Genomic DNA, 26,060 nt, shown 5'->3' on the forward strand with positions numbered 1-26,060 from the left:
TTTTTCTTTACTTTTGTCTCCCTCCATTTGGAATTCAGAGTGGAACCATCATCACATGGACCAGCCTGTAAGGAAATAGACCCATTGGTTGGCCAAAATAAAAATAAAAATTCAACCGTCCAATAATTCAAAATCCCTTGAGGGCTCATTGCATCCAATAATTCAAGTCCTCTTGCCCCTTCCTCTACTATAATATGGAAGACAAAGACAAGGCCCTCAACAGCTTCAACTCCTTCAGTGTCCGTCAATGATTATCCTATTCACCACTACTTACCCCTTAAAATAAATGTGCATGTTTTTGGTCTCACCAGGTTCTGAAGATGCCTTGTGGGAGGGCACACAGAATGACTATTTTACTCATAAAAAATCATGGCAGGTATGATAAGTTGAGGGCATTTATGTAATTATAAGAATGTTGTCATGTATGACTTTAAGCCCCTGGTAGAAGGATGGGATGTGACGCTATCATTGTATTTTTTTCTTTTTCAAATAATGTATTTATATTTCATGACCCTGTTTTTAAAAGTACTTGTTTATGATACAAAATATTTCTTGTTTTTGCAGAAGTGGTTCTTTGTATCTCATACTTAAATGGGAGAACTTTCATGGTCATAAATCTCTATCATGACCATAATTAAAGTGAAACATCAGAAGAAATGCTATCTAAATCCATCTGTAAATACTAAATACCATTTTGTTCTCCAGCTTAGGCTGAGTCCCATCATCACATGCCATTAAAGCTTGATGTTCCTCCATTATAGTGGTGAGTGTGACTTATGCTTCTTTGCCTTTCACCTCTTAGTCATATGAAATAGCTTCTTCACTTGCTTTTAAGACATGTTGTGTTTCTTCAACTAGCATATACTCACATGAGAGAGATGCCCATTTGTAATGAGCTGCCAATCTCACACGAATGTCCTCTCCTTTACAATTTAAGATGCCTAGCTCCTATCTTTAGTAGTTCTTCACATGACAAAATCTAGCTTGAGTCATTACAGTCAGGAGTGCCTTTTCAGGTTATTGAATCCCTTTCTACATCTTCCTTGACCAGTTTGATCTCTCTAGAAAGATTTTGGCCTTGGCTTCTTTTCTTTTCATACACTTACTGGTTTCAATGAAGCTTTTCATTTTCCCAATAAACACAGGCCCTTTAGCTTCTCTCTCTCCTATTTGATAATTCACATGTCCTCAGCTAGTTTGCTTCAGATTTGAGTTTCTACAAAAGTATATCAGCTCGTGGTTGTATGGCAGGTTGTGGATCCTTATGTGAGGAGTGTCTCTGAGTGTCTTCAAAATATTGTGCTTGTGGGGGCAAGAAAGTAAGGATCTAGTGAGATGGGGAAACTCAGTTTTGGCAGGGTGTTAGATTGTTTTTGTCTTTCTTCGGGATCGACCTCTTGTTTCTGCATCAACTCCTTGGAAGCCCAAGATGAGTTTGAGAGAAAGCCATTGATTGTCAGTGATGATGATAGGCAGCTGGTCAGACTGAAGGATGTTATTGCTGAGAAGCAGACCCTGGCTTTTCAGTTAAAGCCTAAGGTGAGGTTACTTATCTTTCAACTCATTGATTAGCATTGCTGTTATTGTTTCTGATTTTTCCTTTCCAAAATGAGCATGAAGAAAACCTCCATATATAAATTTGTATCTGGGGCCTATGGCTGGATTATGAACAAATATTTGAAGACTTGAAACCTCAGGCTCAAAGAGTCAATAGTCGGCCAGCTGATGACTCCATAACTTGCTCACTGGACTGTATATTCATTTTTCCTTTGAAGTCAATGAGTTGCTTGGAACTTCACCATGTGGATTCATATGCTTGAGATGTGGATTAGAAAGTTAGATCAGTTTTTCTTTTGTGGGAATCTATCAGAATGAGTCAACAACTTGGCCAAATTTTCAGCTAATTTTCTCTTGGTGAATCATGTAGATGGTGGTGCTAAGGGTGTCCATGCACTGCAATGGTTGTGCAAGAAAAGTTGAGAAGCATATCTCGAAGATGGAAGGTGAGTCAAATGCCATGATCCTCTCATCACTTTTCAATATTAACTCTATTGCCTTCACTTGTCCCTGCCTCACTTTCCATATATACATACTAGTACTATATTAGTTTTCAGCTCTTCTATGCGTGTACATCAAACCGACTCCCCCATGTTTATATCTCAGAAATTGGCTTGACAATGAGCAATACCCCATTCAAAAAGATGAACCCAATGAACTGATCCTAATTCTCAATCTAATGGACTTGTTTTTAGCCAGTTGTTGGACCCTTTTAGACAATAAACTATCACAATGATGTGGGTGATGGGCCTACTGGCAAAAAGTTATATAGAACACATGAAAAAAAAAGGCACATATAATGCATTGGGTCACATGGAAGGTTCCCCCACACTTTGATGTCCCATTTAATCCATTTTTTTATATGCTCCTAGTAAACCCTTTTGGGGTGTGTTTCTGCTGTTAGCATGCTCTCAATGTTTGTGCTTCAAAGTACTCCTTTGATCTCTCTCTCTCAACAGGAGTGACCTCCTACCAAGTGGACCTAGAAAGCAAGATGGTGGTGGTTGTTGGAGACATTGTCCCCTTAGAAGTGTTGGAGAGTGTCTCTAAAGTGAAGGTTGCAGAGCTTTGGAAGACCCCATGATTTGAGAAAACAAACACCCATCTCAATGCTTTAGCCACCCCCACAAAGGCCAAATTGAAAAAATATATACTTTTTTACTATTTATTCACCCTATATTTGAACAATATACTACTACATTTTCAAGGTCCTATCTTGTGTTGAAACAGAAAAAGAGCAAATTTTCAGGTCTCTCTGTGTGAAGCTTGAACTAGAACCATATGTAACTCTTGGCAACTACCCCTTATATTATTGTACTTTTATTTGGTGAAATGTATATGAAAAAATTGAAGTATTAGCAAGTTTGATAAACATTGTGGCTCCATTTCCTATCTGATACCAGCATACCATATGATAATTTTCATTTGCTCAAAGGCTTATCACTATCAGACAAGATATTGTTTGGGTGACAATACATCTGTGTGGCTCCAAGAATGTGCCATGGTCGCCTCCAAACTAATGGTTGAACAAAGGGATCATAAGATACAAATTTAGATCAAAGAGTAAGAGATTTTCACTTTAATGTAAAGGTAGTGAAAATACTTGTATAACACGATGGTAAAATAAAAAAATGTTACAGTGTTTGATCAGATATACTTTGAGAGTGTGTTTGACAATGATTTTAGGAAGGTGCTCTAAGTGTGTTTAATGTTATTTCTATTTAAAGTGTCTTCTTTAAAAGTATTTTTAGGATAATCATTTATCGTGTTTTTCCATAAAACACTATAAGTAATTCTTTACTATTAGAAGTGATTTTTCATATTTTTTTTTAAGTGTTTCCTAAAATTTGTTAAATACCTCTTTTTTCTTTTTTTTTTTTCAAAAACACTTTTTTGATTAAAAGCGTTTCCTAGAATAATGCTAAACAGACTCTTCCAAAATTTTATTTTTATTTTAAAAATAAAAAATAAAAGCTTTTTTAAAAAATAAAAAATATTGTCAAACAAAATCTTCCTATTTTTTTATTTTTTATTTTATTTTTGAAAGTGTTTCCTTGAAATTTGCCAAACACCTATTTTTTTTTTTTTCAAAAAGCATTTGCTAAACTACTGCCAAACAGGCTCTTGATATTTTTTATTTTTTTATTTTAAAATAAAAAATAGTAGTAACTTATAAGTAAAATACTTCTTGGAGCCTTGCCTTTTAATCAAAATAAATATAGAAATAAAGAAGAGATGAAGCCCAGTTCACAATTTTACAATAAGGGGCTTGGCCCTTTAAAAAAAAAAAAAAGTTACGGTTTTGGGTAGCATGGACCAGGGCCCAAAAGATTCAGATCCACTATTGGGGGGCTTTTTTTAACTTTTGCGGCAATTTTAAGAAATAATTATTAAAAAATGGTAGTTGTGAAAATATTGATAGATTTACGGTAGTTTTGACCACGTGGAAGGTATCTTTTGAAGAGACACCTTCCACAATTTTTAAAATCATGAAAGAATTGAATTTAAGTTAAAAATGTCTCTTGAAGAGACATCTTCTATCATTCCAGAAAATTGGATTTATATTAAAGGTGTCTCTTGATAAGATACTTTTCACAAGGCAAAAAATCCAATATGCATTAAAGGTGTCTCTTCCACAATTTGACAAATTTGAATGTTTCGTGAATTTAATTTTAAAGTTAAAGATGTCTCTTGAAGAGACACCTTCTACAATTCCTAAAAATTTTAATCTATACAAAATGTGTCAAAGGTGAAGGTGTCTCTTCAAGAGACGCCTTATAAAATTCCAAAAAATTAGATTTATATTAAAGGTGTCTCTTGAAAAGACACTTTCCACAATTCCACAAAATCCCATATATATATTAAAATTTGTGGAAATGATTTTAAAGCTAAAGATGTCTTTCTTCAGTGTATGAAAACACTTTCAGTATAAACCCAATTTTTTTAAAATAATGGAAGGTGTCTCTTGAAGAGACACCTTCAATATAATTACATTTTTTGGGAATTGTGAAAGGTGTCTCTTGAATGCTGAAGGTGTTTTTTGAAGAGACACCTTCTATAATTACCAAAAAAAATATAATTATATTCGGACGACTTTCATAATTTTTAAAAAATTGGGTTTATATTGAAAGTGTCTCTTGAAGAGACACTTTTTACAATTTTTCAATGAAAAATTTCAAATTTTGAAAAGGGACATTCTACAATTCCCAAAAAATAGAATTATACTAAAGGTGTCTCTTCAAGAGACACCTTCCACAAAAAAAAAGGGTTTAAATAACAAATTAATTATAACTATTTTATAATTGAATGAAAATTTTTCATTTAATTGATTAGTAAAAATATATCATAATTTTAATATTAAATAGATTTTAAAATTAAACATGTTATAATCACATATCACAATATTATCATCAAATAATATTTTATATAATTTAATAATCAATGTACACTTATCAAATTTATGAACTTTCCAAAATAAACTATGAAGCAAATGTTCTTAATTGAAATGAGTGTTACTGGTCAACCCGTGATTGTTCAAATTTTTATTTTTATTTTTTTTAGAACTAGGAAAATTGGATGAAGACTATGTCAAAGAAGCTTATATCTTTGGCCAAGTCTCCCCATATTTGTTCAAGTCTATTTATCTCAACATGAGGTGAATCCAAGTCTGTGTTTCGGATCAAATATCAATTCATGATTCTTGCATGTTGTTGTAATAAAATTTTTTATAAGTGATAAAACAAAGGCTATGAATAATTAAGGAAAATACCCAAAAGGGAGGGTGAATTGGGTTTTTCAAAATCTTTTTCCACACAATAATATATGCACAAAATAAATAAAGGAAAGAGATAAAGTTAGAGAATTCAAATTCGGCTTTATAGTGGTTCGGCACTCCCTTGCCTACGTCCACTCTCTTGCCTACGTCCACTCTCCTCAATCTCCTAACCGAGTGAGGGTTCCACTAACTTGAAGCTTCAATCAAGCTTTCAATCTTCTTACACTTGGATTCCGACTCCAATGGGCTTTTACACAATCTCTTCAAGATTTGAACCACTTGAAGGCTTTCACACTCAGTTTACACAAAGATGGAATTCTCAACCTAGCTTAAGGATGGCTCAAGTACAAGAGAAAGCTAGGATGAATTACAAGAGTGCACTAAGAATATGCAAGTGATGGTTTGATGCACTAAGAAAGAAATGAGAGCTTTTTGATCAAGAACAGGTAGGTAGGCTTTGAATGCAATTGTTCTCTTGTCAATAAATGAAGAGGAGCTATCAATTTATAGGTTTCTAAGCTCGGGAGTCAAAAACAGCAAAAGGCAACCTCGTCCGGTCGAGTTAGGGGTCGATCGGTTCACTAGCCGTTGGAGCATTTAATGCATGACAGGTTACCGTACTTCAACCGGACCTCGACCGGTGCTCGACCAGACCTCGACTGGTGCTCGACTAGACCTCGACCGGTAAAGGAATCACCTCGACCGGGAAGAGAAGGCTACTGGGAGAGAGAGAAGGTTTTTAACCTTCCTCGACCGGTCCTCGACTGGACAACCTCAACTGGTTGAGCCTTTTTGGCCCCGAAAAACCTATTTTTTGATTCCTTTCTTTTCTAATACTTAGGCAAGGTCTATAGGTGAGTTAATATGCCAATTTTGAATCAATTTGCCTAAGGTATATTTGATAAAACTCGGGTTTTAAAGAAAATCAAGTTTTAAAGAATAAACCAAGTTTTCTAAGATGCATGAAAAGGTATGAACATCCTAAGTGCACTCATGCTATCATCTTACATTCATTTCCTATGATCTCAAGTCTTCCAAGCATCTCGATCTTGTATCCATTTGCTCCTTTGATGAATTTTCGAGTTTATACCTGAGATTTTTAAACATTAAACCAATTAGTTACTTAATCATGGTTTGTTATCATCAAAACCCGATTAGGAGAACCCTTGGGCTAACAGTAAGTAATATCAGAAAAGTGAGGAAGGAGGTTCAATATTGTAACTATCACTACTTTATAATCAAATTGTAAATTTGGAGTGCTAAAGAAAGCAGCCGGGTTGTAAGTATTTGGTTTTTCGTCTTCTGGTATGAACTAGTGCCTGCATTATGACTAAATTTCTGAAAATCCAGTGGTTTATTACTACCTGCTTATTTCTCTACCTTAAGATTCTCTCATTCTCTTTCTATTATCATTTCAAGCAACAGATAGTGACCACTGTCTAGGCCTTTGTGTGGAAACAAAAAGGCTCTAATCCATCATTCATGCAAGTGACCTTCAGTGATGTTATTCTCTTGTGTGGTCTTCTCAGTGATGGCCCCATATCTCTTAAATATCCTTTTTGTCTCTAGTTTACCATTAACCCTATTCTGATCTTCACTCTTCATTGCCAAAACCGTGCTTGAACCTCACATGGACGAACTTCACTATTAGACAAGAATTGAATTTGAGGCAACACGAACCATCCATGTCAATGAGAATATGAAATTTGGTATCAAGTGAAGTAGACAAAATTCAAAAACAAAAACAAAAATAATCAATGAATTTTTATTTTTTTTTGCAATCCCCGTTTGATTCCCAAGAAAATCCATCCCCCATTCGATTTTTGGGAAAATTCATCCTTGTTTGATTTCCGAGAAAATCCATGCAAAATCCTTAACGAAAAAAAAAAAAAAGCTTTTTGGACCTATTCTAGGGTCTCTTTGCTTTTGTGCCATTGGATTTAAATTTCACGAACCCTAAATCCACAATTTTTGAGCCAGGCTAAAAAACACAACCTTTCCCCGCAAATCATGATCAGATGATTACCAAATAGCATCTTATGTTTTTTTATAAAAAAAATTGGACAGATTTTGTATCCTATGCGCGGGCTGGACTGGTAGGAAATATTGGCAAATTATTTTTTTTTCAACTTTTCCACACTTTCTTGGCAACCAAACAGAATCACAACAAGCCGAACCACAAAAAAAATAAAATTTTTCTCCATAATTTTTAGTCTACTCGGTTTCATTGTAAAAAAAAGCCCGAAAACTTTATTTTTTTTCCAACTTTCCCACACTTTCTTGGTGACCAAACACAACCACACCACCAAATATAACCACAAAACTTATAGAAAACACCGGGGGCAATGGTCTCTCAGATATGCACTTCACTTCCTTCCTATTGGTGTTGAGGCAAAGATCTTCACCCCATGATCAGCGTGCGGGATAATGGGTTTTCGGGCAGATGACAAAATGAGTTTTGATGAGAGAAGAGAAACGGGCTGGAAGGGAAATGGAAAGGGGGGAAATGGGTTTCCACTTTTCATCCTATGTGTTCAAAAGTGCCGTCGAATTAGAATTATTTTCCAAACTACGACATTTTAAAAATTATTTTCACTGATAGCAGTACATTTATCCAGAATCCCACTATTGGGCTTGCATGCAAAATTTTGGTCCTGATTTAAAATGGCCCAAATGATCCAGTCCAACATGAAGCTGCTTAAGATATTTATTATTGTATTATTTGTGGGGACAGCCATGTGCATGTAACCCACGCCCGCCACCAAAATCCTTCCCAATATTTGAATGTTTCAGAGCTCATAATCTTAATCTAAAATTTTCCCCAGTATAACCATTTTAGTTAAGTATCATAGAAAAAAATAAAAATATGAAAACGATGTCGTTTTACCGGTGACTTCGTCAACAATCAGCTGCGGCGAAATCAACCCTCGATGTCCAAGTGTCTAGCGGGTTAAGAACACAGATACCGAAAGAAGAAGACATTGACGTATATCGTGTGGAGTTCCGAAAACAAACTTATCGCAATGGCGACGCTCACCATCCTTCCTCTCCTCATCTTCTTCATCCTCTTCCCCCATTCTTCTTCAGACCCTAATCCTACTTCTAAAACTTTGGATTCCAATGTTTCGGCCGCTCACGCTGAACTCAGCAACTACGGCTTTCCAGTCGGTCTTCTTCCCACCAACGTCGTAGACTACTCCATCAATCAGACCTCTGGAGAATTTTCCGTCAATCTCGGCTACTCCTGCAAATTCACGCTCCCTCCCGACAACTACTTGGCCACCTACTCCCCCAAGATCTCCGGCAAGATTGTCCATGGCCACATCGCCAGCCTTGCCGGCATTAGGGTTAGGGCTTTCTTCCAGTGGTGGTCCATCACTGGGATTCGTTCCTCCGGCGATAACTTGGTCTTTGAGGTTGGCGTCGTCACGGCCAAGTACCCGGCCAAGAATTTCCACGAGACTCCTGTTTGTGAGGGGCATAGATCGGTTATGTAATTTGTTGTCAACATTTACAGGTTCTTTTCTTCAATTTAGTCTTTTCCCCCCTCTTTTGGATGGTAATTATTGAAGTTTCGCGAATCAGTTTCTTTTTATGTAAACATTTTATGCCTTGAATTTGGAAGAAAGCCGGTGCATTCTGCAAAATGTTGTGTTGCCAATTGCAATGTTTCGTTGTTTTCTGGTGTGGTTGAACTAGTTGTGTGGATTGGTAGATGTAAGAGTCCTTCAATTATTTTTGAACATGTCCTAATGTCTTTTCATAGATTATGGGCATATTCTACTAATAATTCTCCAATGAATTCTGGAGCTTCTGAGTTGTTTTGGATGGTTTGTCATCATCTTGTTGAATTTCCCGTGGCTGAATTATTGATTTATTTCCTAATCCTGAATTTGTTTGCCACTATCAATGAATGGAGACTTAAGTTTTTTCTGAATGAGCTCATTCATGGATGCACTTGATTTTTGCAATTTGTGAATCCAGAAAAAATGCAAATTATCGGATAGTCAAGCTGGTTTTTTGTGGATTCGGTATTTTCCTTTATGAACATTATGTTTGGAAGAATTATTTCCAGTGCTATGTGATTGATTCCATGGTGTCTGAATAACCCTTTCCTTTCTTTTTTTTTTATTCTTTTGATAGGTGAAGCAACTGTATTAAAAGCGCCCAAGGTATACATGATGTATACAAGGCAATAACCCTTTCCTTTCTATTGAAAGAAATATGCCAATTTGCTAATAGGGAATCTATTTGTGTTGTGTGCTATACTGTGTATTCTTATGCTTTACTTAAGGTCCTTTATGTGCTATTTAATTGTGGTAGCACCTGGATTATGTATTCTTTATTTGCTGCTGAATAATTCATTGCAAGGATTCTTGTTTGCTTTTGCTAGGTGGGTTATTACTTTAACTATATTTATGTGTTTGGGTGCAATAATGCCATTTCTAAACTTGGGGATGGGTCACCCCAGTTGGGTTTCAGATGAACTGGTCAAAGCCTCATATAAGAATTGGTGTCAGAGTCAAGGGTCATGGTTTCAAGTCACGGGTAGCATGATGGTGGGGGAGGGACTGTTAGGATGCAATGGCACCAATTGATTTTCAGATGAGATGGTCAAAACTCATCTAAGAGTATGGATTATGTTATGTTGGACCTTTTTCTTTCTACTCAGCTTTGTTGATTACTTTGAGATTTCTTTTTGCCCTTAGGGGTATGTGTTCCTGTTTGGGTTTCATATTTTGTTATCGGTTAAGAAAATTAATTATTTTTTATTGCATATCACTTTCGAATACGTTCGTTCAGCTTTCACTATGAGAATTCTGAATAACATATGATACTCCTAGAGATATGATGAATATAACACATGCAAATTTCTGGACTGACAACCAGCACTTGGAATAGATGCTTATTGTCAGAAAATATTTTGGTGGGCTTTATTTGCTACTGTTTGGATGTAAGCTATCTTTTATATGCCAAAGCGACTAAAAATGATCCTTTGCTTTTCTCCTAAAAAATACGAAGCATTCCATCACTACATCATTAGTATCTTTTAATCATTAAGAGGGATTTTTTTCCCTTTTAGAAATTCTTGTCTATTCAAGTTAAATGTAGATCAACCCTGATGTATTAATGAATAATTTGCATTCTTATTGGATGAATTGGGTGGAAGGTTAACCTCTTCTTTTTCCTTTTGTCTTTGCAGGGGCTTTCGGTTACTTTTCCACTGGACTAGGTTGTATGCTGTGAGGAAATCCTTAGGGAATCAAATGCTCCGTTAGTTGTTTGTATTGTCAGAAACTTTAAGGGTAAAAGACTATCATGTTTCTATTGTGTATATGCCACCACATTTCAGGGCTATTGAACTTTTCCTTACAATTTGGTGTCTTGGAATATTCTCCAACTCTTTATATCTTTCCCATTATGAGAAAAGGGGTGGCTCTCATGTCTCCCCAAAAAATTTATGCCCAAAAAAAAGAAAAAGAGGAGAATAGTAACACACCTTCTGCCTCATTCATATCTTGAAACAATGAAGGATCATGGAGGCTTCTGCATGTGTCACCTTTCAGGGACAAAAGCATCCACATTTAAGTCATTAACGGAAAGATGGTTTGAAAATCTTGCATAAATCTTGGCACTTTAGGTGGGAAAATAAATCCCCATTCCCCCGGTTGCATGACTGGACAACAGCTCAGGCTTATTACTGGGTAAGATTTATTTGGCTATTAGCACATGATTTGTAAGCTTAAGCTATTAACCACTACATATCCAGTAACACACCTTGATCCCCTTTCCTTTCACTTATTTAAATATTCAAATTCTATGTAGGAAACGTGTCTTTGATTGTTGAATACACTTTTGACATACGTTGAAGGTGACTCACCCACCCTACGCTTGTTGCTTTATACTGTGTTTCTTTATTTAATACCTTATTATTCCAAGCAGTTAGACATAGGATATCCAGAAAGTGGAAGTGCTGTGTGTTCATGGATCATCCACCCAACGCTTCTAGATGCCATTCCTTTGACTATTCCCCTCAATTTTTGATTTTGAATTAAAAGTGGATTCCCATTACACCGTCCATGAGTTCACATGCACGCGTTCCTGCATGTGCATGCATGTATTGATTCACTCTTGAAAAAAATTCTTTAGCATTGCATTATATTCCCAAAAGTTATTATTTTAATACTTTTTAAATACATTTGTCAAATAGGAGTTTGGAATCGTTTTTGTTTTTGACACCGTGACTAAAATCTTGAGCTGGAGATCAAATTATAAAAAATTTATTAAACATCACATTAAAACGAGACTTTGACTATTATATTTGAAAATTGATGGATGTCCCGAGGTTAAATCTTTTAGGATATCATTTGAGCGATTCATTCCTCTGGGTTTTTTTTTTCTATTCAGGTAAAAGACAAACATCACTTAAAAGTGATATTGTTTTCATGATCTTTGGTCATTTCATCTTCAAACCAATTAACGTGTAAGTTAAACTAAACTTTTTATGACATTTTGCATCCAATTTTCAAACATTTCACAAATGAAGCTATTGACAACATTAAATAAATTTGAAAAAAAATGTGTATCTTGAAAGAGCGAGATCTTGTTTGACCGATTCTTTTTCGAAGCATTAGAAGATTCTGCAAGCGCGTTAGACTTTTGCTTTCATAGTATGGTGATTCCCTTTTTCCCTTGTTTATGTTTTTTTAATCAAAATTCATGAACCAGAAGGTTTTGACGAAAATTCTTTTCCATCAAAGCCTCTCATTTTTAATCAAATGGCTCCCATCGGCTCTCGTCTTTACTCCTTTGCAAATCGATGTTCCAATACACTGTGGACCATAGTAACAATTCCTCCAGCAACAGAATGAGAGGTATCAGAATCGTCACGCGCTTTCATGTGTTTGGATCCCACTCCCCAATTAGAACACGGAAAAGTGGCTTTTGTACTTTCGGTTTCACCGGAGCCGGCCTCTATCTTTAAATTGAACCAAGTCGGAAGACGCGCTGAGGACGCGCGTGAGCCCACTGCCTTTGCTTCATCTCCAAAACGTGAACGATTCGTACACAGCCTCAAACCAACAACTAACAACGAAAGTCTCCTCCGATTCACGACCTCCCTAAGATCAAAACCCTTTCCTAACCTCCATCAAAACCCTAGATTCCTCTCCTCATCTCTCTCTTCTCACATTCTTCTCAGGTACTCCTCACAGATTCTCTCCCTATATTTTCCTATAATGCTTCGTTTGGCTGCCGAGAAACTATAGGACAATGAAGAGAGAGGAGGTTTGGAATTTTGGAACGGCGAATTCCAAGTCCAGGCTGTTTGGTGATTTTACGCTTTCATTTTTCTTTCCTGTGGTTTCTTGGGAGCCATACAGGGCGTGAAAGTTGTGATTTGTGGAGTCTTTGTGCGCTCAGATCTGTTATTTTTCTCGTTTTGTTTGGTTTTTATATGCTTGTTATTGTTTCTTTGAATTTCCGTTTTATTTGTGCTGAAATTTTGCGAATTTGTATGTATTTTTCTCTATTTGAATGGCTGGGTTGTGATCATTTTGAGTTTATTGAAGTGTTTTATTGTATTGGACGTTGAATTTGCACAATGTATGGACATCAATGTATGGATAAACATTGAGATGCTAAATGCACTTGTATTGGTTTTGTGAACTGATTTTGGAAGCTTGTCATGACCCTTCAATGCTGCATAATTGTTACTCGCAGCAGAGGATGGATATTACTTCCCTTTGGGGAGGTGGTGGTGATTAGTGTTTATAGCGGCTGCAAAGCAAGATAGTTATGAAATAAGTGTTCTCCAAACTAGGGCTTTGGTTTGTTAAGAATATTCAGCTTCGTATTTTGGAGATTTCATTGTCATTTGATAACGTTCTCAACTCATTTTGTTGAACTCATCAGCTGCATTATGGCCTAAACGTCCAAAACATGTTTACCTTCCACATACCTAAAATGAGAAAATTTTAACTTATCCTCTGATTGTTTGATGAGGAAATGGAAGAAAAGGAAAGTACAAAATCTTGATTCATGTTTCCTCTTGAATTTTTGTTTTTCATAGAAATAATTTCAAGTTGAAATATGCCATATGGTTGTATTAGAGGTCAGTATGAATGGAGTTTTTGCTTTCTGGATTGAAAGAAACGTAAAATCTACAATTAGAAGTTTTTGCTTCTTTTCTATTTTTGTCCTTCTTTAAAATCAAACAAAAGGTTGTTGTATTTAGTGCACTGTTTTTATGAGTATTCATAGCTGTTGTGTTATTTCTTTTTTCATGTCAGCTTCTGTCCCTTTGTTTACTATCTTGGATAGGTATGCTGAGGTTTCAATACTAATTGATTGAAACAGGAAAGGTGGCTTGACATATTTTAATTAACCTCTGGAGAATGGATTTGGAAGATAAATTTTTTGCTAAAGGTATGGTCTTGATCTTTCTTCTATATTTATGCCCCCCCTTTTTTTTTTTTGCATTGTTTCTATAATGCTTAGATTCTGGCATGATATCTGAAAAGAAAAAGAGAGATTATTGGGATGACTTTTATGGGTGTATCATTCCACTTACAGTCTTTTATGTTGGAATGTTGTTCATAGTGACAATATGATAAAATTGGGTGTACCATATGATGGATAAAAGATGGTCCTTCGACCTTAATAGATTTTATAGAGTGGGTGTGTATGCATTAAGGGACAAGATTTTTTGTTTTTTCCTTGTTGTTTGGGCCCTGATGTAAGGGGGTAAGTTCCTTTATACTGTAATTCTGTGGGTCGCTATTTTATCGCCTCTTTGCAATACAATTATATACTTATTGATAAAAAAAAAATGATAAAATTGGGTGTACAATATGGATTGGGATGACTTTTAGTGCCTTGTGGACCTGTGGTAACTTAAAGTTTGCCTTCTGTGCATATTTGTATCCAGACTTCTAATTATTTTCTGGAATCATGTTCTTTTCTTTTCTCTTTCATGTGCTAAGGGGGTTTATGCTTATAAAGATCATTGTGATTGAGTTGCATCATGTAGATATTAGAGTACTTGTTCTAAAGCACTAAATGTTGCCTTGCAACATAATTTATATTCATTCTTCCAACTGAATTCTTGATTTGTCAAGTTCAAACAACAAAATTATATTCCACATACTTTGTATACTATTATATTATGTCCAAGAAGTTTCCATCAACTTGAATTTGATGGTTGAATAGTTATAAATTTTTATTTAGTATTCACCACCTCTGAGTTGTTTTCATTTTTCTTTTTTTGGAATACCATATTTCCATTGCCTTACCATTTTAAATGTGTAATTAACAAATTCCTGGAACTTCAGGCAAACTTTAGGAAATATGGATTTATATAGACATTTTATGTTCAAAAGATTGAACCTTAGGGGACATTAGATGGTGGGTGGTGGTGTTGATTTGGTTTGGTTAGTGTTATTGGGTTTTCTTCCTGTGGTCAGAAACTCTAAGGTGTTAATGCATGTAGACAGCCATTGCTGGCAAAATTTTCTGCTGATGCAATGCTTAATTCAAATAAATTATCAGTGTTTGTTCAAAATAATATGTAAAGTTGCTATAATATGACTATTGTGCATTCTACCAATTACAAATAAATAAATAAATAAAAAAGACTATTGTGCATTCAACTATATTACTTGTTTCATTAGTTTCCTCACTTGGGATCTTGTGAGAAGGTACATGTTGCACCACAATGACAATCGAATGTAAGATGAGAGCATCAAACAAGATGACTTGTTCATGTGCAATGGGGACTAATCAGTCCACCAAGAAGTAGGAATAGTTTGTTTTGCACTGAAAGTGCTAAATGATGAGGCAAGACCCAAAAATAATGTGGATTATTGTGAAGATAGACATGATGTGATATCATTTAACAAAAAAATTGGTACTAGATTAACTTTTATGGTAAAAAGGATCTTATGCTGACCAAAAGGGTTGGGATAAATATTATTTCTTAGGTGAGTCATTGGAATTAGATGAACTCATTTGTGATGTGATATTGTTTTTTTTTTCTTTTTTTTTTTTGGATAGGCAAACAGAAAATATATTAGAGAACAGTGCCTTACAAAAAGAGACGCACTCAATGTACACATGAGGTATACAAAAGGCTCAAGAAAAGATAGAAATCAACTGAACAAGATAACACACAAGAAGACTTATTTGCAATTAAGGGTATGTAAAATATCCAACACTGTGACAATGTCCATCCACATTGCATCTTTGGACCATTCCAGCAAAGATTTCGAAAGAGTCTCCTTCAATCTTTGATCTGGGTGATGGGATATTGTTTATTATGCAATATGTTATGAAATAAGCATGGCATTGAAATCTCTTTGTGCCTTTTAATAGAGAAATAATTCTGATGTAATTCTAAAGCATAAAGTTTTTGATAGAGAAATGCTTGTGCGTTAATTAGTTTAATAATTAATGTTTTCAATTACTGTGGCACAGCAAGATGAATTTGGGCTAGAATTGGTAATTAATGGGCAGGACTCAACAGAACCAAAAATATGAAATCTGGTAGTTGCCAAATTCAAACTTAGGGCCTAAGGACAACAGCAAGAATCCTTGTACTATATATATATATGAAGGAAAAATGTTAAATACAATTTGGAGTCAAATGGGAAACCTATTAAGTAACTGTTTTAAACAACTGCAAGACAATGTTAACTCTTGTGAATCATTAATGATAACAACTGAAAAATATCAAATTTCTATGATACTTGCATGAAATGCATCAAAACTAATATGAACCATTTGTCTAGCATTTGGGGTATGTTTTACATGTAGAGAAATGAATGTGAAATTGCAAGTGTTATATATTTTTCTGATAATAAAATTTAAAGAAAATCAGCTCACAAATCTATTACACAAGTTTGATGATATAAGGTTATATACTCTGTTTCTGTTATTGTGCAATCCTCCTTTTGATGTAACTTGGGAACTTGCAAAGGTTTCTTCAATCGTAAACATACCAGAGAAGACCTAACCTAGGATTCCTATATATGGTAGAGCCTAAATCATAACAAATCACACATTACCGTCTAAAACTATGCTCCAACCTGCATCAATTGTCATCTAATTTCCAACTAAAAAAAATGAAAATTCATCCAAATATAAGAATTAAATAAACCAAACTCCTATTATGCTGCTTGATATTATCATTTTTTGTTACATATGCTTTAGGTGTACAGCAATACAATGCTCTTGCATAGCATCTCCTTCCCCCTTGATTGTCTTACTATTTCCACATGGTTGTTTGTGGTAAACTAGGCTTGTCGATATATGACTTTTTTTTCTGAGTTTGTCCAAATTATCCAGATTTGGTAATGTGGTTTCAAGGCAACCTGAATCTTTGTTTTTTTCTTTTTTTGGATAAGAAAGCAACCTGAATCAATTAAACTGGTTAAGTACTGAATTGGATCCGGGTACAAATTGAACCAATCCAATTACCCGATTTAATATTTAATAGTTTATATAATATCTTTTTGATGACTGAAGACCTAACGATGTATATAAAGTTCATATGAGGCAGAGGGTTCTTGTTCTGAAGGGTTCTTTCTGAACCCTAACGGCGTTGATTTCCTTGACTCCACCTGCTTCTCAAAGCTCCTCCAGCATCGATTTTCTTCAGTTGTTTCTCCCCCTTTCTCTCTTCATAAGGAGTAAGGGCATGCTGTTGATAAGGTATTATTTTTTCATTTCAATCCATTTACATATCTTTTTCCTCAGATGCCCTTTTTTCATAGCAGGAAGATCTGATCTTTCTTTCTTTTGTTTTTTCTTGGAAATATTTTTCTTGTATGAAACCCTAATCAATTCCAAGAAGATCAGACATCTTGTGTAATGTGATTTACTTCAAGATGATCTGATTTTTGCATACTTATGTTTCGGATTTCTTTTGTGAATTGGTGATCTTTTCTGTCTCAAGATCTGATTCAATTCATAGGGCTTGTTATATTAATAAATTGGGTATCAATAGCTCACTTATCTGAATTCAGGTTGCTAATTTGAGTCTGCCAGATCTGATCTTTTTCTTTTTCTTTTTTTCCTAAAAGATTTGTCTTTAGGCTTTGACTCTCATAAATGGTGAGGGAAAGATAAGAGAAAACAAAATGGAAATGGGGAAAAAGGCAATGAGAGAATCTTGGACGGAAAATAAAAAACAATTTTGAGCTGAATTTTTTCACTCTTTCCCCAAATTTCCTGACCTTTTTAAGCAGAAAAGGAGGAATTTCATAATGTATAAGGGTTTATTTGGGAATGTTTTTTGAAAGCATTTTTAAAAAAATAGTTTTTGAGAATAGTTCTTAAAAACAATTTTTAATTATTTTTAGTTGGAAATTCAAATGTGAAAAACAGTTTGCTCTGGTTATGAGATCAAGATACTACACATTTATGCATTGTGCAAAAGTTTCTAAAGTGTTCTCCACATTTTTAATTATTACTTAGAACGCTTTATAGAAAACAACTAAAAACACCTAAAATTTGTTCGAAAAAACAACCTGTTTTTAGAACAAATTCTCATAAAACTATTTCTATCAAAAGTTTGCCAAATGTGTTTTCTGGGTTAAAAAACTGTTTTCTGTTTGTAAGAATGACAAACTGTTTTTAAGAACAGTTATTAAACAAGACCTAAGTTTCTTCCTAATTTCCATCACATATACTTTCCTTCTTACTTTCTAATAGCAACTGAACAAGAGAAATTGATATTCCTTCCAACTTCTTTTCCTTTCCTACATTGATTCTAAGGTCTAAATAGTGACTTAACCTGTAGGGTTGGATATGCCTTATTCATTGTAAACTTATCCATTTGGAAATTAGCCTTAACCAAAAAATCTTGCTTGCAAGTTCATCCTCAAAAGAAAAATTTGATGGGCGGGTATGCTAAATTTTTGATATTCTGATTGGGTTTGCTTACTTTCCTATTTGGATTCCTAGATCAGTTTACCATGTTGCCAATGAGCTCATCAAATGATGTGCTGCAATGCTTGAGGCCTTTGTTATGGACTTGTTTCCAGTTTCCTTGAATTATTCTTCTTATTGAACTTGTTGTTCAGCTCTTGTGGCTTACTTTGCTGTTTTTCTATTCTCTTGTACTCTCCTTGTAACCTCTGATTTTGAAGGATGACATGTCCTTGCCTGTCATTTTGTTTCATCTGATAATTTCTCATTAAACAAACAATAAGAATGGGTGAAGGAAGGGAACATATGTTCACTGGCATCTCCCTGTATCCTCTGGTTTTGAAGCATGACATATCCTTGTATTTTTGTTTTATCTGATAAATTATTTCTTTCTGATTAAAAAGAATTCCTTGTATTTTTGTTTTATCTGATAAGTTGTTTCTTTCTGATTAAAAAGAAACAAGAAGAATGGATGAAGTAAGGGAGCATATGTTCATTTGCATGATCCCTGTTCTCTTTTAATAGATTTCATGATTTCAGTCAACGGGCTTTCCACTTTGCAAAAACTGCTTTTCCTGGATAACATTTTATATTTGCTTCTTTTCAAAATTGATATTGTTATTTCCTCATTTTTTTCGGTGAATTCATATTATTTATTTCACTTCCCCCCCCCCCCCCCCCCCCCCTCTAACTATCCATCTAGAAATTTGCCTTCAAGTAGCATTTTTTCTTTTTTAATCACAAGCATACAAATAGTTGTTGAACTGCCCTTGAGTTTGGATGTAAAGTGGGTAGTCTCCCGTCCACTTATTTCAGCCTCCCTTCGGGTGCTCCGTTTAAATCGGTGGTAGTATGGGATGGTATGGAAGAATGGTTTCGAAGAAGGTTGGCTATGTGGAAGAGACAATACATTTCCAAAGGAGGAAGAACAACCTTATTTCAAAGCACTTTGTCTAGCTTGCCTATTTGTTTTGTCTTTGTTGAGCATGCCAAACTCAGTTAGACAGAGGATAGAGCAGATTCAGAGGGATTTCCTATGGAGAGGTGGGACTTTGGAGCGGAAATCACATTTAGTAAGATGGGAGATTGTGTGCTTAGATAAGATGAAAGGGGGTTTGGGGGTCAAGTGTTTTTCCACCCTTAATAAGGCTCTTCTTTGCAAATGAAATTGGCAGCTTGCGAATGAGAGAAAGACATTGTGGAATAAAGCAATCAGAGGGAAGTATGGGGAAGAAAGTGGGGGGTGGTGTCCTCAGGAGGTGAGAGAGGTGTATGGTGTTGGGTTGTGGAAAGGGATAAGGAAGGATTGAGATTTTGTGAGAACTAGGATCTCTTTCTCAATGGGTAATGGGTGGAGGGTGAGATTTTGGAAGGATAAGTGGTGTGGGACTCTCCTTTGTGCGCTTTAGTTGATTCTAAGGAGGCGTGGGTGACAAATATTTGGGACTCAGCTAAGGTGGGGAGGGGGGGATGAAATTCTTGCTTCTCTAGACCCTTTAATGATTGGGAGGTGGAAAGCTTTTTGGTGCGGTTGCATGGGAAGAGAGTGAGTGGAGATGTGGAGGACTCGATGTTGTGGACCAAACAAAGAATGGCAAGTTTTCGGTCAAATATCTCTATAATGCCTTAGAGCTGGGTGACTCTTCTTCCTTCCCCTCAAATTGCATTTGGAACGTGTGGGTGCAACCTGAGATTAGCTTCTTTGCTTGGGAGCCAATGTGGGGTAAATCTTTGACCTTGGATTTAGTTCAAAAAAGAGGTTGGGCCTTAGCAAATAGATGTTTTAGGTGCCATGAAAATGAAGAGACTATACCTGTTAAGGTAGCCCAGTTGGTCAAATTGAACACTAGGAAGTGTGGTCTCAATAAGTGGCACATGGTCCTGGGTTTGAATCCTATCATTGATAATGCCTTGAATTTACTCAGTGTTGGTTGTTGTGGGGCAGTCAGCACCCCGAGGTTTGGGTCTCCATGGAGAGTCTAAAGAGCTTGGTCATGGAAGGTTCCTCAATTATAAAAAAAAAAAAAAAAAAAGAATGAAGAGACTATAGACCACCTTCTTATTCATTGTGCTAAAACAGGGGTACTATGGGAGATGTTCTTTTCTTTGGTCGGGGTGTCATGGGTGCTTCCTTCGTCGGTCAAAGAGACTTTTCTCAATTGATATGGTTCGTTTGTCGGCAAAAAGCATAAGAAGGTTTGGAGAACAACTCCTTTACAAATCTTTTGGGTAGTATGGAAGGCGAGGAATAAAATGACCTTCGATGATGATTTGCTTTCGATCTAGAGACTAAAATATTCTTTTGTTTATTCCCTTTAGTCAGAGACAAAGTTGTTTATAGATGATTATCCTTTAACTTTAGTTAGTTTTGTCAATTGGTTGGGCTCTTGTTGAGGTTGTTTTAGTCTCATTTGTTTGGATGTTTCCTTTCCTCTTTTGGCCATTTTGACGGTGGGTGTATAGGTATTGTATACCTTGAGTTGCTTCTTTGGCGTCTCTTTTTTAATAGATCTTTCACTTTACCTATCAAAAAAAAAGTAGTTGTTGAACTGCAACTTTCATGTTCCATCACGTTCTAAGCTGTTTCACTACCAGGAGGAGCTGTAAATCCTGAAATTTCTTTTATTGTATTCATGCTAAGTTACAGGCCTCCTTTATGGTTTACCAAACTAAGTCAACCAATGGTAATGAGCTATGCCTTTCCAATGGTGGAACATGTTCTGATAATCTGTAGTGAAGAGATTTTTGAAAAGCTAGAAGGACCTTTTTACATGTTTTGTTTCTCATCAAGGAAGAAACAACTCAAAACTGAAACCTGATAATCTTCCTACTTAATCTCACACCATTTCATGGAAAAACTGAAAATTCATAGGTGTCACACATTAGAATTATAGAACACTCAATGGTGACTTTTGATGGTTATGTTTCTTTAGTTGTGCCCCTTTTGGAGCCTGTTGCATATGTCTTGTATACTTTGATGTGCTGTTTCTTTGATGCTCGTTTATAACATCATTTTATTTGCCTATAAAAAAATGTATGTCATGTTCCTTATTCTTTATCTGTAAAAATAAAAGAAATAAAAGTTGTTGGAAAATTATGTCTGTTGACATTAATGAGGAATGCAAACTTGAAATTAGATGGTTCTGAATATTGAGACTTGAAAGCTTGACAAAGATTGATTTTTTTTTTTTAAAAAAAAATTCTTTTTTAAAATTTATCTTTCCTTGTTTTATTTTGTCTTGTTTTGTCTCTTGTGTTTTATTTTTTCCTTTTTTTTTTAGGTAATGGTTTTTGTTTGTTTTATTTTATTTTATTTTATTTATTATTTGGTGTCTAAAGCTTTGTTGAACTGATCACAGATTTTTCACATAATTAGGTTGCTAAGCATAGTCTGTTTCTTGATTTGGTCACTTAGCTCATTTGAGATGCATCTCTAATTTTGTGAGACCTATTCCTTTTTTCAATACATCTCTAATTTGGGCTTGGAAACCATCCACATGTTGGACCTAATGCACTATGGCTCAACATCTAAATGGCATGTTCTGTATCTGAAGTTTAGGGGCTATGGATGTGCTTGGAACCATAGGCCACTTTATTTGATCATGAGCAGTTTGTTCAAGTGCCATTCCTGGTTTTATAATGCCAATTTGGAGAACTGTTTGGTCTGAAGTCATAATTTTATTTCAATCTAATTCTTGCTCATGCAGTCTACAGTAACTCATGTTACTAGGCATGCATAGCTGATGAGCTATTTTTGCAACAACCATGTACTGTAAATTTTATCTGTGGGATGAGGAGGATAACTGACTAGTTTGTTATTGCTTTTACTTCTTTCTAGCATTATTAAGGAAGCAGATCATTCTGTCTCTGTGTGCAACCAACTCCCTTTGATCCGGTTTCTTACTTGTCTTTAATTTCTTCTCTTGTGTTTTATGCCATTGGAATTTAAATTAAACTAGATGGGTTAATTTGCACAGTTATGGGGCCATCTGGATCTAATGGGCAGAAGGTTTGCAAACAAGGCTATATATAGTCATCAGATTGCTGTAGCTGAGATGAAGATTTTGTGGCATTTCAAGTAGAGAGTCTAGGGAGAATGCAAAAATGAATCCAATCAAGAATAATGTAGTTACTAGCCCTCTAAGGTCATATAGAGACAAATAAGAGAGTGCAAATTGATTTGATGGTGATGGATGCCAGCAACTATGTGAATGGATGTGTGTGAACATAAATGGAAACAATATAACATTGCGTCTCTTATTGAAACTCAAACTTTATGGATGAAGCTTACTAGCTTCTTTAAATGGTTTCCTCCATTTTCTTCTGTTTCCTTCTGTCATACAGTCGTAGAAGTTCATTTTTTAATTCAATTTTTTGTATGTAGTTTCTGTTCTCATTGAAGATTCATTTTATTATGCTGTTTTGTTTTTCTTACAGTTTCTGGTGTTCAAAGTCTTTCCTCTAGTGTGCAAAGCACCCCAGAGAAACATGGACATTCAGATGACGCTTCAAGGAGTCTGGAACTTCTCCAAGAATTTCTGAAATCTGGTCCTAAGAAGGAACTTCTTAGAAGTTGCTTTACTAAGGAAAAGAAACACTCAGCTTCATCAAAGTGTAAAATGGCAGAACAAGTTGTGAAGACGAGTAATAAAACATTTAAGAACCAGGATGCAAGAAAAGTTTCTTCCAGTCCCAACAATCAATCTACATCTAGAAAACACCACAGGAAGGGGGAAAATCCCATTCGATTACCATTAGCTACAGAGCAGTCTCCAGATTTTGTATGTTCAAACTCATGGGTCTGTAAAAATTCTGCTTGTAGAGCGGTTCTATCCATAGAAGATACTTTTTGCAAGAGGTGCTCTTGCTGCATCTGTCACCGATTTGATGATAATAAGGACCCTAGTCTTTGGTTGGTATGCACATCAGAATCTAGTCATGAAGACTCCTGTGGGTTATCTTGCCACATTGATTGTGCCCTCCTGCGCAACAAGGTGGGGGTTGTTGATCTTGGGCAATTGATGCAGCTAGATGGGAGTTATTGCTGTGCAACTTGTGGCAAGGTTTCTGGGATACTTGGGTAAGTCATTCACTCGCATTTCTTGTGCATGGGAATAAAATATAATATGCTTGCTTTGAATGAATGAAGACAGTACCCTCAACTTGTCCTGTTTTCATGGAAGTTGTTTCCTACCAGAAAATTCTTGCTTCAATGAGGTATCTGATTGAACAAGCCAATTCCAAGCAATGTGATTTTCCTCTTCATTTTTTTAGTCAATTGGTAAAATAATTTCCAGAATATATTTCTTCGAAGTTTTTTCCTTGAAAACTCTCCTGGAAGTTCTTTCCACTGATTCTTTCTGGTGTGAGAAGATGCACTTGCATCGCCATGGTTTCCAAGAGAAGAAATTGAGTTTAATGAATTAAAATGACTGTAAATAAGTGTTATGCTCTTTGATGCTAGAAGCAGAGGGTGCTATGCAAGTAATTTTTGTCTTTTGCTATCAGCCTTTGTACTGATGTTAGTTTCATTTGTTTAAATCTGGCAGATGTTGGAAAAAGCAACTTCTCATAGCCAAGGATGCTCGCCGCGTGGATATCCTATGTCATAGGATATGGTTGAGTTACAGGCTTCTGGATGGTACTTCTAGGTTTAAGGAACTACATGAAATCATAAGAGATGCCAAGGCCAAACTTGAAACAGAGGTTGGCCCAGTTAATGGGGTTTCAGCTAAGATGGCACGGGGCATCGTGAGCAGACTCTCTATTGCAGGTGATGTGCAGAAACTGTGCTCTCTTGCAATTGAGAAAGCAGATGAATGGCTTGGCTCCGTTTCTAACAAGAATCCAAATTCCAGAGGTTAGAAACCATAAGATCTCCCTTTTTGCTTCAAATTGCTCTGAAAGACTTACATGTTTTTCACTTAAATGAATAATAAAATGCTTTGCATTTTTGGCAGAGGATTCACTTCCTGCAGCTTGCAGATTCTTATTCGAAGAAGTGACTTCTTCTTCTATTGTAATTGTTTTGGTAGAACTGTCTGTTCTGTCACCTGATAATATTGAGGGCTATAAGCTCTGGTATTGCAAGAGCAGAGAAGAGACCCACCAGAAAGAGCCAATCTGTTTCATTCCAAAAACTCAGAGAAGGGTGTTAATATCCAACCTGCAGCCCTGCACCGAGTACAGCTTTCGGATAATCTCTTATACAAAATCTGGTGATTTGGGTCACTCAGAAGCAAAGTGCTTCACAAAGAGCGTGGAGATTATCTACAAGAGTTCCAACTCAACCATCATGCAGAATGGTGAAAAAGAGAATCCCCCGATTGAAGGAAACTCTTCTAGTGCTAAGAGAGAGCCAAAGAATACAACAGCTGCTGAATCTTCTCCTGACTTCAAGGTGCGAGAGCTTGGAAAGGTTTTGCGTATGGCTTGGGCTCAAGAGAAAGGCTCCTTAGATAAGTTTTGCAGGATGGACTTAGAAAAATGCTGTGGAGTAACGAAACTGGTTAAGCCTGAAAAAGCAGAAGAACATCAGTTGCCGTTGGTTTCACGTGAGCTCGACTTGAATGTTGTTTCAGTGCCTGATCTGAATGAAGTGCTTACCCCGCCAATAGAGTCCTTCAGAGATGAAGACAATGTATACTCTTTGGCGCGGGCTGTTGAGGCAGATGAAGATGATGTTTCTCATGATGTTGTGAGAGAGAAGAACTGTCTTGCAAGATCACATGGTAGTGGTGATTCACAGACCTGGACCCGTGGACTGGGTGGAGAAGTTCCGGATGTTGATTCCCGAGCAGGGTTGTGCAGGAAAAGAGCAGCAAGCACAAATGGAGAGGCACGCGACTGTGATAGCACTCTGATAAATGGTTCACCATTCCGAGTTGCCAACGGATCAGGTTGTTTGGATGAGAACTTTGAGTACTGTGTGAAGATCATCCGATGGCTGGAATGCGAGGGCCATATTAAGCAGGAATTTAGGTTGAAATTGCTGACGTGGTTTAGCTTGAGATCAACAGAGCAAGAACGCAGGGTAGTTAACACCTTTATTCAAACTCTAATTGACGACCCAAGCAGCTTGGCGGGGCAGTTGGTCGACTCCTTTTCAGACATTATCTCCAACAAGAGGCCACGGAATGGGTTCTGCAGTAAACTGTGGCACTGAACTTAGGGGATCGCCATTCTCAGAAAACAAGACAAGACTGCTATTTTGGTTCATGTTTTATCTTTTTTCCTGCGATGATAAATTCATCCCGCTGATCATTCTTGCCGTTTTTTGTACAGGCATTATTTCTTAATCACCTCAAAAGTGATTCATTTTTATTGCGGACTAGTCTGTGTGGTCTTGTCCGGCTAAAAGATTCGGGTTGCTGTTTGCGGAGACAGTTGATTTTTATAGGCAGGGGGGCCTTGGACCAGGACCAGGACCAGGACCAGGACCAGCATTCCGCCCATCTCCTAATTTATATCCCAGCGGTAGAATTGGTTTAGTTGTGGGAATATATTTAATATTTCTATAGGTACTTTATTGTTTTCCTTTTCAAGGTGGGTGAATGGATCATGTCTGTTGTCTCCATCCATCCCACTTCCTGCTTTATTTATTTATTTTTCTCCTTTTTTTTTTTTTTTTTTTAATTTCCTTTCCATTTGTTGGCGAACCTTAACATTTTCCAAACAAGAAGGAAATATATCCATCTTTCTTTCCCCCCCTTTTTTTTAGTACTCTGACCTTGTGGAAATGTTGGATGGATTGATGGATGCTTCCAATTCCTTGTTATTTCTCCGTTGTAACAATGTTCAT

General features: G+C 36.1%; 3 protein-coding genes across 10 annotated transcripts; all 3 read left to right on the plus strand.

Moving 5' to 3' along the window:
- Positions 1-400: 400 nt before the first annotated feature.
- LOC100244080 (protein SODIUM POTASSIUM ROOT DEFECTIVE 2) lies at positions 401-2,929 on the plus strand. Its single transcript, XM_010658051.3, has 4 exons — positions 401-763; positions 1,252-1,539; positions 1,928-2,003; positions 2,517-2,929. Exons 2-4 carry the CDS (start codon positions 1,336-1,338, stop codon positions 2,639-2,641), a joined length of 405 nt encoding a protein of 134 aa, XP_010656353.1. The 5' UTR covers positions 401-763; positions 1,252-1,335; the 3' UTR covers positions 2,642-2,929.
- Positions 2,930-8,062: 5,133 nt separating this feature from the next.
- Positions 8,063-10,708, plus strand: LOC100261125 (uncharacterized). 3 transcript variants are annotated; one of them, XR_786850.3, is made up of 3 exons: positions 8,063-8,849; positions 9,476-9,524; positions 10,536-10,708. XR_786850.3 is itself a non-coding variant. In XM_010658054.3 (3 exons), the coding sequence occupies exon 1, from the start codon at positions 8,356-8,358 to the stop codon at positions 8,827-8,829; it is 474 nt and encodes a 157-aa protein (XP_010656356.1). In that variant the 5' UTR covers positions 8,146-8,355; the 3' UTR covers positions 8,830-8,849; positions 9,476-9,504; positions 10,536-10,708. The 3 variants fall into 3 exon arrangements, 2 of the variants coding, with proteins under 2 accessions (XP_003633129.1, XP_010656356.1); XM_010658054.3 differs by having other exon boundaries at positions 8,146-8,849; positions 9,476-9,504; XM_003633081.4 differs by lacking the exon at positions 9,476-9,524 and having other exon boundaries at positions 8,074-8,849.
- A 1,467-nt stretch (positions 10,709-12,175) lies between these two features.
- LOC100256041 (VIN3-like protein 1) lies at positions 12,176-25,967 on the plus strand. Of its 6 annotated transcripts, none has more exons than XM_010658057.3 (6): positions 12,188-12,533; positions 13,691-13,759; positions 16,876-17,041; positions 22,697-23,339; positions 23,809-24,119; positions 24,220-25,967. In XM_010658057.3, exons 4-6 carry the CDS (start codon positions 22,879-22,881, stop codon positions 25,422-25,424), a joined length of 1,977 nt encoding a protein of 658 aa, XP_010656359.1. In that variant the 5' UTR covers positions 12,188-12,533; positions 13,691-13,759; positions 16,876-17,041; positions 22,697-22,878; the 3' UTR covers positions 25,425-25,967. The 6 variants fall into 6 exon arrangements, with proteins under 6 accessions (XP_010656357.1, XP_010656359.1, XP_019078551.1 ...); XM_019223006.2 differs by having other exon boundaries at positions 16,890-17,041; XM_059740749.1 differs by lacking the exon at positions 12,188-12,533 and adding an exon at positions 12,540-12,662.
- The last annotated feature ends 93 nt before the right edge of the window (positions 25,968-26,060 follow it).

Source organism: Vitis vinifera, chromosome 11 (assembly GCF_030704535.1).
Source record: "Vitis vinifera cultivar Pinot Noir 40024 chromosome 11, ASM3070453v1".
NCBI lineage: Eukaryota > Viridiplantae > Streptophyta > Magnoliopsida > Vitales > Vitaceae > Vitis > Vitis vinifera.

Bases quoted from the DNA above. Each gene is read 5' to 3' on its own strand.
- LOC100244080 (XM_010658051.3), top strand. From the start codon at position 1,336: ATGGGGAAACTCAGTTTTGGCAGGGTGTTAGATTGTTTTTGTCTTTCT. The intron at 1,540-1,927 runs GTGAGGTTACTT...TGAATCATGTAG, and splicing joins CTTTTCAGTTAAAGCCTAAG to ATGGTGGTGCTAAGGGTGTC. The intron at 2,004-2,516 runs GTGAGTCAAATG...CTCTCTCAACAG, and splicing joins GCATATCTCGAAGATGGAAG to GAGTGACCTCCTACCAAGTG.
- LOC100261125 (XM_003633081.4), top strand. From the start codon at position 8,356: ATGGCGACGCTCACCATCCTTCCTCTCCTCATCTTCTTCATCCTCTTC.
- LOC100256041 (XM_010658055.3), top strand. From the start codon at position 13,729: ATGGATTTGGAAGATAAATTTTTTGCTAAAG. The intron at 13,760-22,696 runs GTATGGTCTTGA...TTTTTCTTACAG, and splicing joins AGATAAATTTTTTGCTAAAG to TTTCTGGTGTTCAAAGTCTT. The intron at 24,120-24,219 runs GTTAGAAACCAT...CATTTTTGGCAG, and splicing joins CAAGAATCCAAATTCCAGAG to AGGATTCACTTCCTGCAGCT.